Source organism: Camelus bactrianus, chromosome 26 (genome assembly GCF_048773025.1).
Source record: "Camelus bactrianus isolate YW-2024 breed Bactrian camel chromosome 26, ASM4877302v1, whole genome shotgun sequence".
Taxonomy (NCBI): Eukaryota; Metazoa; Chordata; class Mammalia; order Artiodactyla; family Camelidae; genus Camelus; species Camelus bactrianus.
Genome location: NC_133564.1, coordinates 26770315 through 26794085, shown reverse-complemented (window position 1 = coordinate 26794085; position 23771 = coordinate 26770315). Strand labels below are relative to the sequence as shown.

Below are 23771 nucleotides of genomic sequence, written 5' to 3'. Positions count from 1 at the left end.
ACCCGCCCCCGTCCACAATCGTCCACCAGGGAACCCGCAGCGGGAGGAACGGGCTCCTCCCGCCACCCGGACACAGCTACCGCTCGGTCCCGGAGCGGCCGCCGGCGAGCAACCGGCGTCCTAAAGCACAACCCAGTGCGCAGGATACCCCAGCCCGCCGTTCGACGACTCTTAAAAAGTCTATGGCTACACACGCGAAGACAGTAGTTACAGGATAAAACGTCGAACTCTGCGCAGAAACCTGATGACAAACACAAGGGAAGATAAACTCCACATCCCAAAAATTACCCAGGATTTAAACACAACTAACTCTTCAGAGTATTGTAGAATTTAATGGATCCTCTAAGTTCACGTCAGACGGGTAATGTGCCGATGTCGTAACAAGGTTCGAGGGAGGCACAAGTCACACAGTCGCATGAACACCCAATCATCACGCTTATGAACTACAAAAGGATCAACGAGACCTGCTCGGTAGTGAGCCCCCAGGTAAGGCCCAGGAACTTTACAGAAAGGGTGACAGATATAGTACATATTTTTTCAGGTTTGACTCACAAAACCCTATACATTTTATAACTATCATCGATATTGCGTGATATTTATTTTGTTTCTACCTTAACAGGTGAAAACAGGAACAAACTAGCGAGGGGATTATTATCCATGCAAATATACTCTCCATAGCTCCACCCTTTTTGGTACCCGGATTGCTATTGCTTTACGATAGCAGGTCGTGAAATGACGGAGCGTTGCCGCGGTAATGGCGGAAGCTAGGTTGTGCTTTCCGGCAACGACGTAAACTAGTTCGGACCCTGATAGGCGCAGACGTGTCGGAAGAGCTGCAGATGCCGGAAGAGCTCCAGGTACTGGCGGCCGTGTTCTTGTCGTGCCTTGAGGGTTCATTTCTTAAACTCGTTAGGGCTTTTTGTTTTTCTCATTCTTCAGAAAGGCAAGAGTAATTTCTCCCTCTACTGTCGGGAATCTGAGATTCTGTTACCCCTAGAGAGACGCTTTTCTGCATCTTTTTCTTTTACACATTTTATTCTTCTGCTGGAGGGACTCCCTCCTGGTCCTCCGAGAAGTCTCGCCGCTTTATTTGGTTTTAGTTCTGTTCTTTAAGGGAATTCCAGCTCCCAGGTGATCTTTATTTCCCTCTTTAGAGGATCCCCGCCCGCCTCCATCCTCGTCCCCGGGGATACTAGCCCATCACCGCAGCGGTCTGAGGGATGGAGCTTACCGGCTCTCGGGAATCCCTATCTCGAGAAGGCTCTTCCTTGCCTGGAGAGTGGTCTTCCTCCGCCCTCGGACAGGCCTTCTCCCAGATCTTACACCAACTTACTGGCCAGGAGTCCCGGCGGAGCAAGGCCAGAAATGCAGCTCTTCAGGACCTCATTGCTCTACTAGAAGCCACAGAGTGTGATACATTATTTGAGGGGAGTGACGCCTCGCTCCGTGGAATGCCCCAGCTGCTGGGGCAGGTGGCAGAAGCCCTGGGGAAGTATGCAGCCCCACCAAGCGAGTCGGAGGGGAGAGGTGATCCTCACTCTGAAGTGGCTGAGAAAGCAGCTGCAGTTGGGTTGCTGTTTCTTAAGCTACTGAGGAAAGTTGAGGCCGCCAAGAATTCCTTGGTTTGCCCTGCGTGGAAGACAGGCCTTCGTCACTTGGCAGGACCCATGTATATTTTTGTCGTCACACACAGTTTGGAGCAACCATGGACCAGCTCGAGATCTCAGGACGTTGCTGAACAGGTGCTCGCCTTACTGCTTCAAGTTACTGAGTGCGGTTCCGTGGCAGGGTTCCTCCACGGAGAAAAGGAAGATGAGAAAGGGAGATTTTCGACGATAATGGGGCTTCTCAAATCCGATTTGAATAAGTGAGTACACCTGCGGTCAGGGCCGTTGATTTGCGATTCAGCCTAATGTTTTAGAATGTTAGCTCAAAGGAGCCTTGTTTCTTCATCGGTAAGATAAAGGTGTTGTGACAGCAGATCTCTTAAAGCCTAGAAAGGTTGTAATTTGCTATAAATGACTTAACTAGATAGTGGCGAATTCAACATTAGAACCGAGGTCTTCAGACTCCATTTTGAAGTGCTCTTTCCGGTCCTCCTGACAGCTGCCCTGGAAATTGGAAGTTCTGTGCCATTTATTTAGACTTCACCTTTCTTAAATTAGGTGGGATTGGGGATTCCGAAAGGATTTAAATTTACGGTTTGACTTCAAACTTACGGATCTTGAAATTAATTGCTAGTTATTAGATAGGGGTAGTTGTGGGACATGGAAGCAACGTTTGGGAGGAAAAAAATAAAAGCCCTTTAGACCGCTGTCAGCTGAAGTATTTTCTGGGCGTTTCCACTTGCTATTTTGTGTGTTAGTGTTTGTGATACTGAAATGATGAGGAAAAAATGAATCCATAACCGTCATTTTACCAGGAACTTGGAGTTAAAAGGCTTAGTTTGGAGGCAGTCTGGTGCTTCTTTTTGTTGCTTCTGAACGGGACCAGGTCAGACAGCTGCTCTGAACCCTCAGGTTCATTACTTGTTGTCTAAAGATATCGTTACTTATTACACAGTATTTGAAGACTGGTTGAGTATTGTGTGTAAACTCACTTTGTAAGCTATTAGTTCTGTTCCAATCTTGATTCATTTGCTCCCTTATATGAAATAATGTTACTGAAGATGTTTCCTTTACTCCTCTCTCCCTCCTCAACACATTGTCACTGTAACCATCGCCACAGATGCTTTATAGCCATGGCTGTATATATGGCTGCTTCTCATTGACTATGCTTTAGACCCGGAGCCCCAGGTGATTGTTAATTGTATTTAATGTAAGCTCTGTAAGTTATTTTGGTCTTAATCTTAAAATGTATATTATAACATCCAGCATTATCTTATGTGGGATGTATTTTTTCCAAGTACAAGAAAACACTTGAAGTTCGAAGCAGACACCGTGTCATTTACTGTGGTTTCACATGCCCACCTAGGGAATCCTGGAAGAATAACCCTGCCACCAAACATGTTTTCTCATGGACTCTGCAAAAGGTCACCCGACCCTGGCTGAGCCAACATCTGGAAAGGATACTTCCCCCATCACTGCTTATCTCAGACGACTATCAAACTGAGAACAGAATCCTGGGGGTACGCTGCCTCCATCACATTGTGCTTAACGTGGTAAGTCCTCTCTGCTCTCTGGCATCTGATGGATGCGCGGGTTGGGTCATCATAGCTGGTCCTCCTTCGCGATGTCACTTTTATTGTTGCCTCTGTTTATATCTCTTATTAACTGGCTTTCTATTACTGCTGTTATGTGACAAAATTCACTAATTTATATTTTTCTCTGCCAGCCTATTTGGTTGTATCTCATAGGTAATATACAGAAGAAACATGGACCATTGTCAAACTGAATAACCAGACTCTTGAGTAATTAACAGTTGGCTTTTTTTTTTTTTTAACGCAAGTATTGGGGATTGAACCCAGTGGTGCATGCTAAGCATGTGAGCTACCACTGAGCTATACCCCTAATGATTGACTTTCAAGCAGCAAAAAATTTTGAAACTGAAAGATTATACCCCAACGTGCGAGCTGTTACTCAGGGAAACTTTTTTTAAACTATGCGTTATGGAGCTTTTAAAATATACACAGGAGGGAGAGTGGTATGAGGAATCCCATGTACTGTGTTCAGTCTCAAAACTTACCAACATTTTGCCAAGCTTGGGAAACTTGTAACTGGGTCATTTGTCTGATTGCAGCCAGCTGCTGATCTGCTCCAGTACAACCGGGCCCAGGTGGTATACCATGCCCTTTTCAACCACCTGTACACACCGGAGCACCACCTCATTCAGGTCAGTGTAAGGTTTGACATAACTGTGAGTCTGAGCTCTCAAGTTTGAGTAGAAGGTGGCATTATGTGAATAAGAATAGTTGATAGACATTTTTCTGTCCTGGAAAGTGTGGGTGATAACTGAGAGCCACTGACAAGGTGAAAATATGGGGTAGCAGATGACCAGGGAAAACATCTCAGTACCAAGCAGGCATCCGCAGGCCTGAGTCGCCACAGGAAAGCCAGTGTTTTGTCTTCATCTGGGTCAATTAGAGATCATTTGGGGGCAGCTTAATGTCTGAAAAAGTTCTCTGTTTATTAATGTAAGTGTCCTTCATCTGGGCTGTTTTATATCAACACACACCTGGAACTCCTTGTATTCTGGGTATTTTAGTGTCATTTATTCCTTCATCCAGTAGACACTGAGTACCCACTCTGTGCCAGTAAACCACTGTAGGTTCCAAGAGTGAGTCAGACAGGGTTTCTGGCTTTAAGAAACTCTCTGGAGAGACATTTATGTAAATATATGTACTTTACATGTAAATGGAGTGCAGTGATAATCTAACCAGGTTTGAGGGTATTGAGGTGGTTTTAGGGGGATTCGGGAAGGAGGTGATATTTGCTAATAAAGGATGAATAGAGTTTCCTGTGGGATGAGGAGAACATTCTGAAGACAAAACACACACGTTATATAAAATTAGAAGTAGAAATAACCTTGTTTCTTAATTTATACCTACTCTCCTTCCCCTTACCACTTTTCTTTTTTAAATATTATTTTTGGTTTTGAGAATCCAGACTGTACTAACAGCCAGAAAGTTAGGGCTCTTGAAATGGCAGTTTAAAAAAAAAAGAAAGAAAGAAAAAGATAAAACAAAGATCCCAGGAGAGCTAAAAGGGATTGCCTAGACGCTGAAACTTCAGATACCAAATTGGATACAAATAGGACCATCTTATACAATGAAAAGGAATATGTGTATTTGTACAGATGACTGAAACATTATGCTGTGTACCAGAAATTGATACAACATTGTAAACTGACTAGACTTCAGTTAAGAAAAAAAAGGGAAAAAAACCCTAAATAGGATCATCTTAGATTCTATTTGGGAGTGGTTTTATTGTAAATACTTGTAAATATCATGTAAACTTAGGAATTTAGTGACAGTAGACTCCTAAATTTGGGGTTAAAGTTCCAGCTCTGCCATTCTTCCCATCTTATAGATTAGTGAAGTACAGTCCTGAGGGTAAGGTATTAACTTGAGACTCAAATCGATAAAGGATGTAAAAAAAAAAAAGTTTGAAAATATAAAGTAATAAGTTACACTTAATGTATTATTACTAGAATCTTTTCGAATTCTATGACATGGACCCCAAGGGTGGTAGATTAATGGAATTTGCTAGAAAAATCATTGAGTGTTGTGAATACAAATCGGTGAACTACAGTTCCTTCCTATTGCTGCCTCCAGGCTGTGCTCCCATGTCTGCTGGATTTATTCCCCATCCTGGAGAAAGCTCTGCACTGGAAGGGAGGTGCGGCCCGACCCACCACACACTGTGACGAGGTCCTGCAGCTGGTCCTGACCCACATGGAGCCCGAGCACCGCCTCCTCCTGCGCAGGACCTACGCAAGAAACCTGCCGGCTTTTGTGAAGAGGTGCATCCCTGGGCTGCTGGGTGTGGCCTCCTCCCCGCCTTCACGTCTTTGGCATCACGTCATCTCTTTTGTTTTTAGGTTGGGGATCCTAACTGTCCGGCACTTGAAGAGGCTGGAGCGAGTTATCGTTGGTTATCTGGAGGTTTATGATGGACCTGAGGAGGAGGCTAGATTGAAGATACTGGAAACCCTGAAACTTCTCATGCAGTACACTTGGCCCAGGTATCACAGCCAGCAGACAGGTGTGCTAAGACGGGCAAAACTCAGCCGATGCTCTCTTCAGAGCTTGCCCAGCTGCACGTAGTGTTAAGTACGTAGTGCAGAGTTTTAGGGACGTGCTATATATCTGAATACCTCCCATTTTTACACACCAGTTGGATTTTGAACTGTGGAAGTGGTATTGACAAGATAAAATACACCCACTTCCCTCAAGTGTACGTCTCTCTGCATTTATAATGCATATTGGAATTTTAAAGGCCATTTAGAATTGCTACAATAGACATACTTAACTTTGTTCCCCCTAATGTTTCTTAAACCTAATTGAGAACAGAGCATTTCATAGCACATGACTGAACATCTGTGGTCAGGAGAACACTGACTTAGGAGATGAGTGCTCAGTCCAGCTCGGGCTTGAGGTAGGTGTCATGAGCAGTAAGCTGGGACTCCAACATGTGGAGTCCACAAAAGGCTTTCTTGCGTGAAATAACAAGGCTTAATTCAGTGAGAGAGCAGTGCCTCAGCACATGTGTGTCCCTCTTCTGGACCGTATTCTCTCATCTCCTTATAATGTGCCCCCCAGTCTTTCCCTTCATCACGTTTGTAACCAGGTCGCATTTATTTACTTACTTTCTCCTCTCCTGAACTACAAGCTTCAGCAGGATGGACGACCACTTGAGTACACTGAGAATTCCAAAACTTACTCAGCACCTGGTATTAAGCACACAGATAGTTGGAAAATGACTGGAGCAGATGGATGAGTGAAACTGAACCAGACTAATGCTGTCCGAGCGGAAGTGCTCAGCAGGCAGATGGAGGGAGCTTGGAGAACGAGTGTTACGTGTGCAGGGGAACAGCAGACTGGCCTGAGGACAGGCGGAGGGCTGGATGGCACACAGGTTACAGGAAACCGCTTAGTATTTTTAGGTCAAGGTATGGATGCAAACTTTTGCTAGTCACATTTCTGTCCAAAAATAGAGTGATTATATTTTCACACCACAAGGTAAATTATTTTTCAATTTCCATTATGGTTTTTTAGGCTTTTTATTGTGGTTAAAAAAATACATGAAATTTACCATTTTAAAGTGTACAATTCAGTGGCATTAAGTGCATTTACAATTTTGTGTAATCACCACCACAATCCATTTCCAGAACTTTTTCATCAACACAAACTTTTAGAAAGGTCAAGTAGAAGTAACTAGACTGGGCTTAACTGGTGGTAACTTACGATCTAGAATTAAAATGACAAAAAGTTCAAATTGACACTTGAGTCCCGGAAGCCAACCTTATTTCCCTCACTCTATTTTTAACCTGAGGGCCCAAGACACCGTCAAAGCTAGAGGTTGAGGGCCATGTCCTGATCCCTGGCCAAAAGTATGGGTCCCTGGAAAGAGGGGAGGTCCCACTTCTCCCTTTTCAGGAGGGGCTGTGTCCTAACAGTAGAGGCATGCTTCTGGAGGAAACCAGGGATTCTTGGGCAGGCCAGAGTGTGTGTGTGTGTGTGCAGTGTTTTTGTGCTGGAGGGGAAAACGGGGCTTGAAATTAAGAAATCTGGAGTCTGGTCTCTAGTGCTGCTTGTAGCTCTGTGGTCTTTAAGTCATTAAACTCTGACTTCAGTTCCTTCACTTATGAGATGAGGACTTTATACTAGTTGGCCTTTGAAGTCTCTTTCAGTTTTAATATCCTGATTCAGAGTATGAACATAATTTTTCTTCCTGATTCCAGAGTTTCCTGCAGACTTGTGGTCTTACTGAAGGCTCTCTTGAAACTGATATGTGACGTAGCAAGGGATTCAAGCCTCACACCTGAGCCTGTTAAGAACGCCTTGTTAGAAGAGGCCACAGACTGCCTGATTCTCCTGGACCACTGCTCCCGAGGACAGGTGAAGGTAAGGGACAGTCTGCAGCCCAGTTTCCGTTAGTCCTTGTTATCCTTAGATAATTTCTGTGATTTTGATTTACTGTTTACGTGCCTAAGTCTGTAAATGAACATGGGAAGTTCAGCTCTCTACCTCTGAGCCTCCTAGCCTTCAACAGAGTTTAATCAATACTTTATTCTTCCTTCAAGGCTATTCAGAACTGTTTAGGCCAAAAGGCAAGAGAATCAGCGTTATATCTTGGGAGCTAGGACAGTGAATGGGCAAAAGGATTGTGATCAAAAGTTTGTAAAATTTAAGTTCTGTTTAGTGGTTTGAGTTTAAAAAAAAAAATTAAATAATGGGCTATAAACCACCAAGAAGTAATAATTTAGGTAGAGTAATTCAGATACCAGAAATGTTTCCAGTTTTGGGGGGCAACTCTTATTTTCCATATTGTTTTTTATCCACATGGGGATTCTTCCTCTGGTCTCATTTTCCACAGAAGTTAACTTTTCCAAGCCATAGTGTATAATAGTTATGTGTCCACTGAATAAACTGTTGTCTCATTTCTTACCCCATTTAGAAATCTTAAATTGAAAGCCGTAAGGCAGCATGAAGAGAAATTCATATCCTAAAAATATGTAGGGGTAGTATGGTTTATTACTAGTTTATTCAAATTATTTCATCTTGGATCTGTAATCTCAGGCGGTTTTCAAGCCCAAGAGCCAATCTGCTTCACCTTGGCTCGTACTGAGTTGCTTCTTTGTGAGCCAGCAGAACATTTCTGAACATGACAACAGTTACTAAAGTTATACCTGTTCTGTGTTCCGTGTCATCCAATCTCTCCTTCTTTGAGTATGGTACCAAGAAAAAGCAGTCAAGGTAAAGGGGAGAAAACCACAATCCAAAAAAACCCCAAAGCCTGTTTGATTTCATGTTTCAGGGCCTCCTGGCTAACATTCCCCGAAGCTGTGAAGACAGTAAGGTGGTGAGCTGTATGTGGAAAGTGCAGCGGGCTACTGAAGGCGCTCCCTGCGATGGAACTTAGACTTGTATTATTTTCCTCAAGAGGAGGGGATTTTCTTTCTCTTCCAGCTCTTTTAAATGGAATTATTTAAGGAAAAAGGTATTTTTACACTAAACATTGTAACTTAGATCTTTTTCCGTCTTTTCTTTTACTCCCATAGAAGTAGGGGAAGGAGAACAAGAAAAAATGGAAGTCTGGACATTTCTAAACAAAGGCAGGGGGTGCGGGTGGGAGGACACCAAGGAGACAGGGGTGAGCAGCATTTACAACTTAGAAATATTTACAGCCACTCATCTGTTAAGTTTCTTGGGCTCATGCTGTTGCTTCAACACATGTGCCAAACTTATAAAAAAATACTCTGTCCACCACTCAGGCTTTTCTCCACTCCCTCCCAGATTTCCTGCCCCACAGAAGTAGCATACATATTAAAACACAAATATTGTGTTAAAAACAAGATAAAGAGCGGAAACTGCAGGTACATATTTGTGTTTAAGATAAAAAAAGGAAGGAGTTCAAAACATTCAGGCCTGTTTCCAAACGTCTGGTGGGAAATCACGTGGTTTTGGCCTTGGCCCCGGGCTCCGTCTCCTGCTCATATTCTATCTCGACGTACGCTCGTTTCCTCCGCAAAGGTCCTTTCAGGGGTGTTTTGCCTTTGTGTTTGGCATCAGGGGCCTTTTCTTCTTCCTCACTGGAGGATTTATCACCCTGATCTTCATCACTGCTGGCGTCCAGTTTATCCATATCCTAATACAGGGAGGGAAACAATGGGATAAGACACTAGATCCATTCCCCAAACTCCCGCCACTGTCCTCTCAATTCAGAGCTCAAACTGTGCGTCCCTCCCCTCCCCTTTTTTGGCTGAAGCCAAAGGATGACTTTTGACCCATGAACCTCACCTCAAAATCACTTATGTCACTCTCATCCACTTCATCATCTTCCACAAACTCTCTTTTCCCCACATCCTAAAATAAAAGATACCTGTTAGGTTCAAGACAGGTAGTGAAAATTCAGCTAAGACATCCAGTTTTATTCTTCGATAAGTAAGTGGATCAATAACATAAACAGAATGAGAGTCTACTCACTAGGCAACCAAAACTGACTGACTTCCAAGTTTAATACTTCTAAACTTAATGTATTTTAGGGATATCAATTCTCATGCATGATTTAAATCATTAGAGGTAAAACATCCTCATTTTAATTGGTTACAGTCATTGTATAGGAACAAACTATTCTATGTACATTCAACTAAAACTATTAATTTCAAATATCAAAAAATAGTTCAACAGAAAAAGTACACCTGTGTATCTGTGTGAGTTTACTAGGAATCTATTTTTTAAATCTGCCCTTTTCCTAAAAATACTATGACTTAAGTCCTTCTATATTAATAGTAAGATTAAATCCTTTGTAAATTTCAGTAGGTTCCTTAATGTTATATTCCACCAGCTGATAAGGAGTCTTCATTTGTCACCTCACAGGAAAGTTTTTATGATGCTAATAAGATTAAACTGTCAATGCAGGAATGAATAGTTTGTTGGCTGGACCTGGAAAACAAAGCAGTCACTAAAGAAATCAGCAAAACATGATAGGAAAAAAACAGCAAATAATTATTTTTGGTTAGGGAACTAAAAATGATATCCTCTCAATTACATAAAAAATAGATCTCACCCTATAGATTACTGCGTGACAAAGCAAAAACACAAAGCTTACTTCATCATCATCTTCATCATCTTTTTCCTCAGCATCTGAAGAGTCACTCTCTGCCTCCTGCTGTTCCAGGGCCTTGTCAAAGGCATGGATGGGGAAGTTGTAGATGTCTCCGTACTGAAGAAAGTAAACACGGGTCAGCCTTAACGACACTCGGATCTTATGCTTAAAGTCCACTGTCCAACAAGCATATTTTTTTCCTCAGTGACTGAGAATATTTAGTTTGATAAGTAATAATACTATATTATTTTCAAACCTAGAGCCAGAAGTGTCTTTAAAAAGCCCATATTTGACATTTAAATAATCAGTGGTTAATACCAAACAGGTAACTTCTATGAAGGATGGATACCAGATCACTTAAAATTTAGTAGTCTATAAAACCCATGGATTGGAACAAGTGTAATTTTGCTGACAAGGGGGAAATAATAAGGAAAATAAATTTTATTCATGTTGTCTCTGTAAATGATACTAATTTTTCAAAAACAAATAAAGATTCATTTTAAAGAACCTTAAAAGACTAGGATTAATAGTCAGGAGGATCAAAAACTGTATGGCTTTTATAGAGAGATCTGGAATTGTGTCTGGGAGCAGAAGTTGGGAATGATGGGGAATGCACAAATAGTTTGTTGGCTGGACCTGGAGAGCAAAGAGGGGAAGGTCTTGACACTGGAAGATCAAGGGTAGTGAAAGCATTTTATGTGCCTGCCTCAAGGAGCTAAAAGGAGAAGCCAGGGCCTGTGTGATACTATATTTGGGAATAAAATCAAGGTGAAGATCTTTCTAGCATCTTAAATAAAACACATTTCCCACTACTCCCACATTTCCTAGCATATTGCCACCTAAAAAATAAAATGTGCCCCAGCGTTCTGGCTTTCTCACCGTGTCTTGTTTCAGTCTCTCCAGCAGCTCCTTTTCGATGGCGTTGTCCAGCTGAGCAGCTATCAGTGCCTTTTCCTGTAAGAGGAGGAAGCCTGGTTACTCCATTAGCACTTGCTTCCCAGCCTGCAGAAGTGGAAGGGACCGTCCAGTCTTTCTGTGAAAGATGTCACTTTCCCTCTTGCGATGGCAGGAACTTCTGCCTCTCCAACCAGATATACTTTTCCCCTGTCAAACCTTCTTGGGAACCTTTCAATTAAGAAAATTACTATGGTTTTATGAACAGATTTCTAAGTTAAATTCTGACAAAGCCTTTGATAGATACACAAAGCAAGTAGGTCTGCCTACGTTTAAGTGTCTCAGGAAATTAGCAGTCCTGCAGCAGACTCCATAAAAGCTGTGAAAAGGGGACCAGAGACCTTCACTCATTTACACTTTCCAAAACCATGTTAGACTCTATGTGATGTAAGAAAAGTAGATTAAATATCTCTTCCGTCAATGATCTGTCAAAGGAGATGATACACGGCATCGACCTGTACACAAGCGAAACGTAAACAGAACCTCAGTCTGCCTTTCTTGCCAAAGACTGCGCATTAATGTGATAGTGAAAGTCAGAGGATTTAAGGGCCAAACACTGAAGTTACGTTAGAATGAACAGTGACAGCGTCAGATACAACACAGCGAGACCGGGGCACACAGATCAGTTAAAAGGTTACTGTGATATTCTACGTTTTCCCCTAAAGCAGGTGCTTACACCAAAGGGGTGATCCATTGAGATGTAGGAAGCAAATATTCAAAACATGTATTCTTTTTCTTTAAAATATTAACTGTTACAAATACTTTTTATGTGTACTAACATATGCAGGTGCCTCGACTCAGTCCATGATGCAGATAGCTGTGTGTCACATACTGTGAGCAAGATATGCCGGGGAAAAGCACTGCACAAGGGGTTTGAAGGTGGCGACCTTACTCCTTTATTCGGACTATTGCAGCACAGAGCCGTTTGCTGGGTGAAGTGGACTTACAAATGATACTGAACAGTTTGCAATAAGGTAGGGAGTAGTTATAAAGACGTAAACTGGTCATTTAATGGTTTAGTACTTCAAAAAGAATTGTAGAACTTAAAAAAACATGCTTTTTTCACAAAAAGAAAAATGTTCCAGATTTGTCAACCTTTTCTCAAATGACAAATGGCTGTCCATAATGTGTAATGTAGCAGGAGTTTAAAAAAATAAAGATACTTACTCTGTTTTTTTCCAAAGGAAAGGCAGTATTTTAACAGTGAGGTTGAGAGAACGGTTTTTCCAGAAGGAAAAAAAACAACTTGTTCTGGGGCTAGAACATTTCAAAAAGTGATTACAGCTATATATGACATTGCTGAAAACATGGGTTTCCTATAAAAACCACAATCACACATTTTAAAAATTTGGAAACAGAATTTTCCATCCCATTTAAAAATCTTCCAAATCTACATTTTTCCAGAGGGCTTCAAATTTATTTGGTAAAAATAGAAGATTTTAATTTCTTCTGAAAGCTTTGCAAGAATGCCTGTTTTGACAGCCAGGAAAGTTGAAAACTCATCAGCCAGATTTAAACAAAAATCTCTCCATAATTGGTGGTAGACAATGAAAAACAAATAGCAAGTACTTAATGCAAACACTCTACAACACTCCTTTCTCTGTGTCTCTGAGCTCTCTATGACAGCCCGTTAAAGACACATTTACACCTGCTAAGTACCAGACCCTTATTTCGCTACACCACAAACTATTATGTGTAATACACCTATTAGTGCCAGTACACGTGTATAATAACATTTGTAAATAACATATTGGGGAACATATGTTTAAAAATTTTACTGATGGGGGTGAGTGATCAAAAAAGTTTAGAGACCAGTGATAGAACAAATTGAGATACCACACTCTATGTGATTAATGGAAACAAAAGTATCAAGATTATTAAAGCTGTTTCTTGACAGGACATGACAAACGATGAGCTCAGTGTCTATTGTGGAAGGGAGGTAAGCAAAGCAAATACTCAGAATGACTGAAAATGTGAACTTGTCAGGAGAAGCTGATTCCTGGGCCTTCGGAGAATAGGAATATTCAGGTCCAGATGAGGTGGCCAGGCAGACTGATGTCTGTGACAAAGGCTGGAGCTTCCTGACTAGATTTTCCAGGAATGGCATAGTATTACCACCTCTATTCACGACTTTAGTAACAAAACTGACTAGTTTACTTCAAAGAGGCAAATGATTCCAATTAATGCCTTACCAGCAACTTCAAAATCCCAAAAACTCAATTTAGAGGCCTACTATGACCTGAAAAAACATTAAAAAAAAATTCCACCTAGTATGAATTCATCTAGTGAAACATTCTTCTGTTTCACTGCACAACTACTAGTGTGTTTGATTAGAATGCTCAAAACCTGCGGAGGGTAATATTCTGAAATATCTGACCTCAAGAATTTCAGACAAGGAGCTATAGATCTCTATTTAAGGTATTTTTTTCTGTTCTCCATTACAAATATCTCCAAAGCCACCCAGATTTTAACCTGCTCTGAAAGTCGTAATCTTCAGATACGGAATATCAGATATCTTATGCAACTAATACTGTTATCCATCAGTGACGCAGTTGTCATCTAGGGCTAAACAGTCCATAGCCAGTGGTGACTGACTTGTCCTCAGGGGCCCTGTGTATACAGCCCTACCCTCAGTGAAAACACAGAAGCTGCAACGATCAGAACAGAAAGTTACCTCTCTCCTTTTTTCCCTCCGCTCCACCTTCTTACTCAAAGGAACAAGCTTCCTCCTATGGGAAATAAAAAACATGATCAGAAAACCCAAGTACATGTTCTACACGTTCCTTTAAAACAAAAGAAAAAAGGATTGGAATAGATTTTGTAGGGCTGAGCTCAATACAGCAGGATTACAGAACTTAAAATTACCTAGACAGTTAATGCCATAGAAAGGCAGGCATTTTTACATTTGTTTGATAGACACTTCACATATATGTGGCTGTTCCTGTTTCTTTAGGCATTCTGAGACTTCTGAGGGAGATCATAATGCTAATGATTAATGCTTCCGTGAACTAAGAAAAAGGAATTTTCTATAGAAGACTGGTATCTTTAGTTTTCTCAGCAGGTCACAATGAAACAGCATTAGAGTCTATCGCTCCTTAAAGAAGGCATTCAATTAATTCTGTGGATTTCCTATCACTTCTTAAAATTAGTTTTCAATGAACCCAGAGTAAAGATCTTACACTACAGTTTGTTCACATTTTTTCGATCATTTTCAGTTCCCCAATTTTAGGATTCCCTCTGGGTTATAAAGCCAATTTTCTGAAGCTGATTTTCAGACAGAAGGGGATAATCAAGTTGTACTATACTACTTCTAAAATCCTGCAGAATCTAAGGGCACAACTTTAACCTGAGGTAGACCTGCTTCTTAGCACATCATAAACAATTACCCAAAGTCGAATTCAATAGAAAGCCTTGCTAGAGGTTTCACAATCTCTCAGCTTCATAATATGGTGCATGGAAAGATCGATTTAAAAACAAATGAATGATCAATACTTACTGTCGCTTTAGTGTAAGTTTTCGAATTCGAATTAAGTACTGGGTGATCTTGGTGAATCTCTGCTTACATTTGTGCCGAATGAAACGAGGCCAGTAAATTAGATTTTCGTCTATTTGCTCCAGCGCTTTCTCATAGTTTTTATGAAGCCGGACCTGCCAAAAAGAGAAAAGAGGCTTGAAAAGGGCAAAGATGAATGATCAGGTCTTCACTGTTAATGACACCCATAGGCCTGATGAGGATGGCTTCAAGCCTTAAGGTAGATACAGTCCAGGAAGTGAGAAAAGTATGTGACATTTTTGCTGTTGATCAGCGGTCATTGTGACTTTATGTCCTAAGTCTTACCCGTTCCCAGAGGCGCCTAGGAAAAGCTGCTCGTTCTATAACCTTCATGTACAAGTAGCACTGTCCTGTGGGATAAAGTGAACACATTTAATACTATTTACAAAGACTAAAGGGCATCCTTTTAAAGGCTGTGAGTACTTCTCATGGAAGTCAAAACTGAGGAGTTACCTTTCTCTTCTTTGATAGTGGCATACTGACTGTTTGCCAGGGGACAGGACGACCGATTACACAGTCCAGTCAGGCTGTATTCATTTCTGCAGAAACTCTGGGTTTTGGTTCTAGAATGGGAGAAAAAGAGCGAGAATTGTTAAGATGTGTTACCAAGCAACAACTAAAAGGATCTTTGTCCAAGGTGCAAATCTAGACTCACCGTATTTTGAATGAACAAAATTGTCTGTTTCCTAGTGTATCCCAGATAACCTGCAAGATAAAGCAGAAACCCATTTCAATTGCTCAGACCCAACAGATGCCATATTAATCCAAGGAAACTGCCCCAGTGCAGTGCCCTGCTTCACTGTGGAGTCTTTGAGGGATGAAAGGAGGAAGAAATGCTTTGTGGAATAGTCTGATTTAGATTCTTGTAGGAAAAATAAACACAAACTAGCAATAACCATAACCTCATTGCCCAGAGATCAAATTTCATTAGTATTTTGTAATATTTGTATATTATATCAACTAGTATGCCTACGTGTATATTTGGAACAAATAGATTATATTTTATAGATATAGTGACTTCCTTTTTACTTAGTATGTTCATTATCCACTGTAAAAGGCTGCCCAGTACTGGATTTTTAGACATACATACCACAATTTTATCTCATTGAGGACAAGGAAAATCATCAATTGCTATCCTCCACTAACTCATGTGCTCTATATTCATTCATTCAACATTTATTGTACACTTAATTTATGTAAGGCACTGACATTTCGAAGTCCTGAGACACTGGAGGCACTCAGCACATGCTAAATGAAGGAAGGTACAGTCCTTAAAGAGTTTTACCTATCTAGTTACAGAGAAAGATGTGTAAACAAACATCACAAAGCAGTAGTCTAAATGTCACAATAGGTGACATTAAGATACAATAAGTATCTGCGAGCCTTTGAGTGAGCTGTCGTGAAGAACTGAGAAAGGCTTTAAAGTAGTTAAAGGGAAAAATTTAAAGCAGTATTAAAGAATGGAATATTTTTGGAATTTTACAGGATGTGTGTCTGGCACAGGATGGTAGGAAAAATAGGCAAGAGGAAACTGGAAAGGCAGGAGCTAATTCTGATTGTGGCTTTAAATATTGTCTTTAAGCTGATTACTCCCAAACTGTCATCTCCTGGTCTGACTTGTCTCCTGAGCACCGGATTTGTATGCACATCCAGCTGCCTACTTGACATCTTCTCTTGAAAGTCTAAAAGGCATCAAACACATTAACAGGTCCAAAAGGAACTCTCATTTCCACACCTCTCAGAAGAATGCGGTGTTCTTTCACTAGCCTTCCCCAACTCCATTAAAAAAAAAAAAAGAACACATTGAACTGTTTGTTTACATCCCCAAATCCCATGATTTCCCTTTTCTTCATTTAATCCATAACCAAGTCTTGCTGGTTACAATGATAAAACAGATCTCTTAATTCATCCACTTCTTTTCATCACCATTACTGCCTTAGTTGAAGCTATTTTCATCATGCTCTAGTCTCCTTGTTTTTTTCCCTCTCCTTCAAAATCCTTTCACACAACTAGATAAATTATCACAAACGTAAATCAAGTCATTTCTCATTGAAAGTCCTAAAAGCACTTCCTCCAAGAATCCACATGATCTTGTCCTGCAAGGATATCCAACATCACTACCTCTTCCTTCCCTTGATTTCTATAACCATTGGTGTTCCTTTAATACATTCCTTCTCTCCTACCTCCAGATCTTTGTACTTAACTGCTCCTAGTGCCTGGATTGATTGCTTTCCCCTCAGCCCCTCAGTGGCGGGTTCATTCTCATCTTGTTGGATCTCCACTCATATGTTTTTTATTCAGAGAAACCTTCCCTGATCAGCCCTGTGTGAAATGGTCTCTCCTAATTACTCTCTACTTCATCACCGCTTGATGTTTCTTTCATAGTAATATTACACAGTTCAATAGTATGTAATCTTTTCAAGTGTTTACTGTCTCCCCCGCCAGAGTGCTCCATGAAAGCAGAGGTCTTTTGCCTACTTTAATAACAACCAAATCTCCAGTAATTACATCAACACCTGGCACACTGTAAGCACTTGAGTATCTCTCATACAAATAACTAAATGAATACATCTAGGAAGCTTCCAAAATTATGACGTGGGCAGAGAGTGGAGCAAATATAAAGAAACACCTAACACAGAAAAAGCAGGTTGAAAACGTGCACGTGGATGAAAGGATCCTTAAATCTGGTGCCTAAACTTCGCAGTACGGTCCTCCACGCCGCCACCCACCTCCCGCCCCCGCCGCCTCCCTAGTCTCGGGGGACCATACACAAATCCCTTCCTGACTAGGCACAAGGACTGGATACGCCGACCCTGTGGGCTGAGGTGGCGGTGTTCTGGCCCCTTCACCCCGCGGCGGCAGCGCGCTGTTAGTCCCGGGTAGACACGTGAGAGCCCCGCGCTCGGAAATCAGGATTCTGGAAGCCTCGCTTCCGGAGCGACACTAGGCTAATGGGCCAGCTGAGTAGGTCTCCTAAAGCGGGCGATACACCCTGTGTAAACCCCGGTGGCAGAGCAAAAGGAGGAGACTCACATCATCTGACTGCATGGTGTCAGCGGTTCAGCGGGCAGAGCCTAGCCAGGTCAAGGGAGCAGCCATGCTGCTTCCGGAGAATCACTTCCGGAAAGCAGTCTCGTCCGTCGCGAGAGTTTGGATTTCTGGGGCTTGCCTAGCGCACCCTGGCGGTCTAACTTCAGCGCCGCGTTCCAGGTCACGGCTCGACGGTCACGACTCGACTGTCACCACGCGCTCATCTCCGCCTTGGTCTTGTCACCGGCTCACCTCAGTCCTGTAAAACTGGCCAAGGGTTCGTGAGACCACGCGCGGGAGTCGGCCGAATCCCGAAGCGCGGGGGCCGAGGGCGCCGCGTCCAGCGCGCGGTTTATAACGGTCCCAGAGTTTTGGCCGCCTGCCCCGCCCGCCGGGCCGCCTCTCCGCGGGGCAGAGGGCTCGGGAGGGGCTCCGGGCAGTCAGGGCTGCACTGTTCTTACTCCTTCCTCCGGTCTGTGGACCTCAAAGTCGGTCTTTTTAAACCTAGGGCCCTCGCTTCCCCGCTTATTCCTCCCCCAACTTACCCCGCAGACACCTGCTTTGTGCTGTATTGGGTCCTGACTTTTGAAATTCGTGGATCAGATAATATTTCAAAAACAACAGATCTCCTCCTGCTTTTTATTTTGACAGGAAAAAGAAAATCTTTAAGAGCATACTGTCTTTCAAAAGAAAAGCCACTGTAATACCAAGAGAGTAACGCAAAATCTCAGAATAAGGATCGGCCCTTAAAATTTGCATATCACATTATAAAATAATTTAATATATTGTAAGTAGTATAATTTTATTCCATGCAGATGAAAATTATGAATTAGAACCACCGTGTCAGAAAGCATTGATTTAGCACTGGCTTGCGGAGCAAAACCTAGGTTATAAAAACCAATTGCAATATACTAAGTATCTTTGGGCAAGTCACTTAACCTTTAGCAAACTGTTCCCCATTAGAAAAATGGAAGTGCGCAAGGACTAGAGGTATTGTTGTAGGGAAGATGAAATCTGACTCCATACTCTGTTGCTTTTACTTTAAACTTTGTATTCTATTGCTTTTGCTGTAAGTTAATAACTAAGAGAAAGTTGCCTATATCCTGCAGTACACAGGATAACCCATTTGCAAGCCTCTGATCTTTAAAGGTATAACACTTTTCCATTCATATAGAGATAAAAAGTTGCAGAACAGAGAATAACAAGAATAACTTGTTAGAGGAATAGGAACTTGTGACCTGACCTACGTGGACAGCTGCAAGCAAAGGATTTCAGAGCCAAGAAATTCGCAACAACCAACCCACCCTCTCCCCTTTTAATACAAAAGAAACCTGAATCCACCATCTTCATGGTCTGCTGGCTTTCTTTCTCAAATTGTTTTAGCTATTGGAGGTCTTGGTGGTTCCATACAAATCTTAGGATTGTTCTATTTCTGTGAAAAATGCCATTGGAATCTTGATAGGGATTGCACTGGACCTGTAGATTGCTTTGGGTAATATGGACATTTTTACAATATTAATTCTCCAACACATGAGTAGAAAATATCTTCTCATTTATTTGCATTTTTTCATTTTCTTTCATTAATGTCTTACAGTTTCAGTGTACTGACCTCTCACTTCCTTGGTTAAATTTATTCCAAGGTATTTTATTCTTTCTGATGTAACTGTAAATGGGATTATTTTCTTATTTTCTGTTTTTGATAGTTCCCTATTATAGAAATGCAACAGGTTTTTGTACATTGATTTTGTGTCCCGCAACTTTACTGATTTTTTTATTAGTTCTAATTGTTTTTTGACTTGCTACCACATCTTGAAAACAGTTCTTAACAAGTTTTACCCCTTCAAAGAGTGAGGACTTCAAATGGAAATGCAGAATGCAGAAACATCCTCGGTGAGAAATATGGTTTTTTAAAAATAATTACAAGCAATACATGAATGTAGGCTAGTTTATATTCAAAAGCTTATAAAGTGAGACGTGAATGTTTCCTTTCACTTGTTTCCTTCCAAAAGCCATAAATTAATTTGTCAAATAATTTTGGAGGACCTACTATGTGCCAGACACAGTTCTAAGTGCCAGGGATATAGCAATGGGGGAAAAAAAAAAGACAAGATCTATGCCCTCATGGAGCTTACTTAGTAATGAGGAGACAGATAGTAAGCAAGTAAACTTTAGATATACATTTGGAACTCATTAATATTTAAAACCATGAACCTGGGCCAGATCATCTAGAGCTGTGATAGTGACCTTTTTTCTGGAGTGCTCCCTAACATAATTGTGGAAAGTTAGTGAACTGTCACACTTTATTAAACTGATACCTAAAAATTTTCATCATAAATTTAAATAGTTAAAATTATGTAATTTATGGCATGTTAGAAATACTAATATTTTAAAAGATTACATTCTACTTGGAACAAAAATATCATAGAGATTTGAAAATCAGCATCTTTAATTTGAAAACACTTAATGAATCCCAGCAGGAGGGTATAGCTCAGTGGTAGAGTACGTGCTTAGCATGCGTGAGGTCCTGAGTTCAATCCCCAGTACTTCCATTAAAATAAATAAACCTGATTTACCCCCACCAAACAAAACAAAATGAAAGTTAGAAGAGCTGAGGTTTACAGAAAAACGTGGGAGATTCACCGCTCTGCTAGCCCCAGCCTGGCACACAAGGTGGGGTGCAGTTTGGTAAGTTAGAGACCTGAGCTTGTGACAGAACCTAATTAGGATGCTAAGATGCTGAATTTCTAAGAAAGAGGTGAAACGAAAGAGGAGGATGTAGTGGTGATTGATGAGAAAAGAAGGAAACCCTGCTTTTTGACCTAAAATACAAAGAAAAAATTTAAATAACAATCACCCCAAACTGACTCGCTCTAAACTGCCTAGAAGAAAACTTACATTTTTTCTGTCTCTTGAGGTTGTAAATCTTACCATGTTTTTAAAATGTAAACACCCCATGAGTTAACCAAAACATTGCCTGTAAGTACTGAAAAAAAAAAGGAGGGTTGGGAGGCTTTTTAAAGTACAGATGCTCTGTAAAATTTCTCTTGCCAAAATTGATTTGTAAAAGATCTAAGGTGTTTTTGTTGTTGTTGTTACAAAACTACTAGAAATAATAAGGATGACAAAAAATAAGTGTATGTAAAAAGTAGGAAGTGTGTTTCTGGTAAAAGAAGGTATGACATACATTTTTGGAAAAGAAAAGAAAATTTTATTTTTTTAAGATAAAAAAGATATATCCATTAAAAAAAGACGCACAGACTAAAAGTTGAGAATTATGTTTTATTCGAGGACATTGTTGAGAACTATAGTTTAGAAACAACATCTCACATAGCTCTAAGGAACTGTTCTAAAGAGATAAGAGAGGAGCCAGCATATTCAGGAGTTTTTGCCAAAAACCAAAACAAAACCCAAAAAGTAAACAAAAAAAACCCGGGTAGTCAAATACCAAAAGATTACTGCTAACCAGAAAAAACAGACATCTCAAGTTAGTGATGTTAGTGCTTCTCTATATATGGGAAGATGCAAGAGTCTGGGCTCATTGAAATTATTCCTTTGACAAGCACTTAACTATTTAGGGCCAGTCTCCTGTTTTTTCTCCATCCTGAAGTCCCCTCAGGGCAGACCATCAGGGGTGGCTGTAGTGGCTGATGGCTTAATGGTGGGGAACATTTGTTGTTTACTGGAATGACAGGCAAAGTTTTTTTTGTCCACAGATATAAAGGACTTTTTTTCAATTAAAAAAAATTTTGTGCTAAAATACAATTATTATTTCAATATTTTAAAAAGAAAATCTAATTAGATATAAAAGTTACAAAAAGTTTATGGAAGTCACAGAAGGTTTATAAAATCACAAAAGTTTTGTAAAAATCAAAAGGTTTTTGGAGGAAAAAATCTTTTAAAAATTTTATGTGTGATCAAGCTAAAATTAAAATATATTGTTTAAATTTAAGAAAATTTAATGTCCAAAGTACATGGTACAAAAGTAAAATTTGGCTTTCTGTTTAAAGGACAAATTTTTCTTAGATTATTAGTCTTCTCTTAACAAAAAATTGTGAACATAGGTTTTTCTTTACCTTTAATGAAGTCTGCCTAGGATACAAAGATTTTTGTCTTTAAAAATCTTTATCAGATATTTAACCATGGCTATTTTAAAGTCTCATCATTTATAGACAGTTATTATCTTGCTGTGATGCTTTTATAAAAGTGTTTCTTCAAAGGTGTTTTAACCTCAAAGAGATTTATTTTTTAAAAATGAAGCCCCAACAAGTACAGGTTTCTGATAACTAAGATTAATTTGCCTTCTCGTGGGAAAGACAATAATAAACCTTTCAAATGCTTCCCCAAGGCTACCTTTGCAGCCCCACAACATGTCATGGGATGGTAACCTGAGACCTGCCCCTGGTTTCCTTCTGCACATCAGTAAAAAGCCCGTTATCTTAATGATGTAAAGTTAACATGTGAAGACTTGCCTTTGCTACAGGACATTCTTCAGGCTTTGCTCAAATATCTGGAAAAAGGGGGGGGGCAGTGAACCCAGAGAAAATTAAAGGCCCAGATACCACACAAGGTTTTAAAAGTCATTTGGTCATATAAGATACAAGTTATCCCCAAAATTGTGTTTGATAAAATACAAGACTGTCCAACCCCTAAAAATGTAAAAGTGATACAAGCCTTTGGAGGGATTTGGGAATTTTTGAGAACTTTTATTCCCCACCTGCCACAACACCTGCATCCCTTATACTATTTGGTAAGGAAACCTGCATGCACTTGTGGAACTGGGGGTCAGAGCAGTAAGCCACCTTTAAAAGTTAAAAAAAAAAACTAGTAAAACAGATTAAAGCTCTGGACATCTCCCAAGCAGGACTACATTTGAGTTAGATGTGTCTGTGACTCCACCAGGTCTGGGTAAGACACTGTGACAGAGACAACAAAAGAGGAAAATGCCCAGAAGATATTGGTCCCAACTCTGAAAAGAAACAGAAACCCAACCCAGAATCCTATAACCAGTAAAAACATCCTTCATGAATGAAGGAGAAATCAAGACATACTCAGATGAAGGAAAACTATGAGAATCTGTCACTGGTAAATGCATCCTAAAAGAATGGATAAGGAAGGTATCAATAGAAATAATCAACAGTGGAACATCAGGAGGGAAGAAAGAACATGGTAAGAAAAACTGTGGATAAATACAACAGGTTTTGCTTCTCCTCTTGAAAGTTCTAATTATGTTTGACAGTTAAAGTGAAAGTTCTAACATTGTTTAATGTGTTTCTAAATTGTTTATAAAGGAAATACTTAAGACAATTATATTATAAAAGGTGAAGGGTAAAGGAATGTAAAGAAAATCAAGTTTCTACACTTTCATTCAAATTGGTAGAATGAAAATGCCAGTATGTGATACATTGCCTGTGTAATATATAATATCTAGAGAAACCACTAAAAAAGATATACAAAGAGATATATACTCAAAAATGCTACAGATAAATGCAAATGGAATTCTTAAAAAATATTCAAGAAACCCACAAGAAAGCAGGAGAAATAAAACAAAATCAGAGAGAACAAGAAAACAAAACAAAAACAAAAGGTAGATTTAAGCCCTAACGTATCAATAATTATATTAAATGTAATTCTCTGAAACACACCAATTAAAAGCAGAGATTGGCAAAGAGGATTTTAAAACATGAGCGAGGGCAGTCTACAAGAAATTCTCTTCAAATTTAGTAATATATGGGGATTAAATGTAAAAGGATGGGAAAATACATCATGCAATAGTTAATTAAAGAAAAACAGAAGGGGCATGTTAATATGAGATGAAATTGGTATCAGAGAAGAGAAAAACAACCAGAAATAGAGAAGGACATTATGTAATGGTAAAAGGGTTGATCCACCAAGAAGTCATAGCAAACCTAAACGTGTATGCACCAAACAAAAGGGCGCTAAACATACAAAGCAAAAACTGAAAGGAG

General features: G+C 40.3%; 2 protein-coding genes and 1 non-coding gene across 5 annotated transcripts; 1 reads left to right on the top strand and 2 right to left on the bottom strand.

Annotated features, from left to right (window-relative positions):
- Window positions 1-351: 351 nt before the first annotated feature.
- On the bottom strand, window positions 352-455 carry LOC123616410 (small nucleolar RNA U13). Its single transcript, XR_006724406.1, has one exon. It is a non-coding gene; the product is annotated as a small nucleolar RNA U13 (small nucleolar RNA).
- Window positions 456-711: 256 nt separating this feature from the next.
- On the top strand, window positions 712-11146 carry TTI2 (TELO2 interacting protein 2). 3 transcript variants are annotated; one of them, XM_074353794.1, is made up of 8 exons: window positions 712-857; window positions 1155-1867; window positions 2974-3160; window positions 3739-3831; window positions 5273-5460; window positions 5539-5682; window positions 7402-7564; window positions 8478-8688. In XM_074353794.1, exons 2-8 carry the CDS (start codon window positions 1221-1223, stop codon window positions 8580-8582), a joined length of 1527 nt encoding a protein of 508 aa, XP_074209895.1. In that variant the 5' UTR covers window positions 712-857; window positions 1155-1220; the 3' UTR covers window positions 8583-8688. The 3 variants fall into 3 exon arrangements, 2 of the variants coding, with proteins under 2 accessions (XP_074209895.1, XP_010951504.2); XR_006724337.2 differs by adding an exon at window positions 10304-11146 and having other exon boundaries at window positions 821-1867; window positions 8478-8660; XM_010953202.3 differs by having other exon boundaries at window positions 822-1867.
- On the bottom strand, window positions 6702-17916 carry MAK16 (MAK16 homolog). The gene is made up of 10 exons (XM_010953203.3): window positions 17809-17916; window positions 15431-15480; window positions 15229-15338; window positions 15061-15125; window positions 14719-14870; window positions 13897-13951; window positions 11148-11222; window positions 10272-10385; window positions 9461-9526; window positions 6702-9308 (listed from the first exon to the last, which is right to left on the bottom strand). Exons 1-10 carry the CDS (start codon window positions 17821-17823, stop codon window positions 9114-9116), a joined length of 897 nt encoding a protein of 298 aa, XP_010951505.1. The 5' UTR covers window positions 17824-17916; the 3' UTR covers window positions 6702-9113.
- Between the last annotated feature and the right edge of the window lie 5855 nt (window positions 17917-23771).

Coding starts and splice junctions, on each gene's coding strand:
- MAK16 (XM_010953203.3), bottom strand. Junction 11,223..13,896: donor GGAGGGAAAAAAGGAGAGAG/GTAACTTTCTGT, acceptor CTCCTCTTACAG/GAAAAGGCACTGATAGCTGC. Junction 9,309..9,460: donor GTGACATAAGTGATTTTGAG/GTGAGGTTCATG, acceptor TCCCTGTATTAG/GATATGGATAAACTGGACGC.
- TTI2 (XM_074353794.1), top strand. CDS start 1,221: ATGGAGCTTACCGGCTCTCGGGAATCCCTATCTCGAGAAGGCTCTTCC. Junction 3,832..5,272: donor CGGAGCACCACCTCATTCAG/GTCAGTGTAAGG, acceptor TGCTGCCTCCAG/GCTGTGCTCCCATGTCTGCT. Junction 7,565..8,477: donor GCTCCCGAGGACAGGTGAAG/GTAAGGGACAGT, acceptor TTCATGTTTCAG/GGCCTCCTGGCTAACATTCC.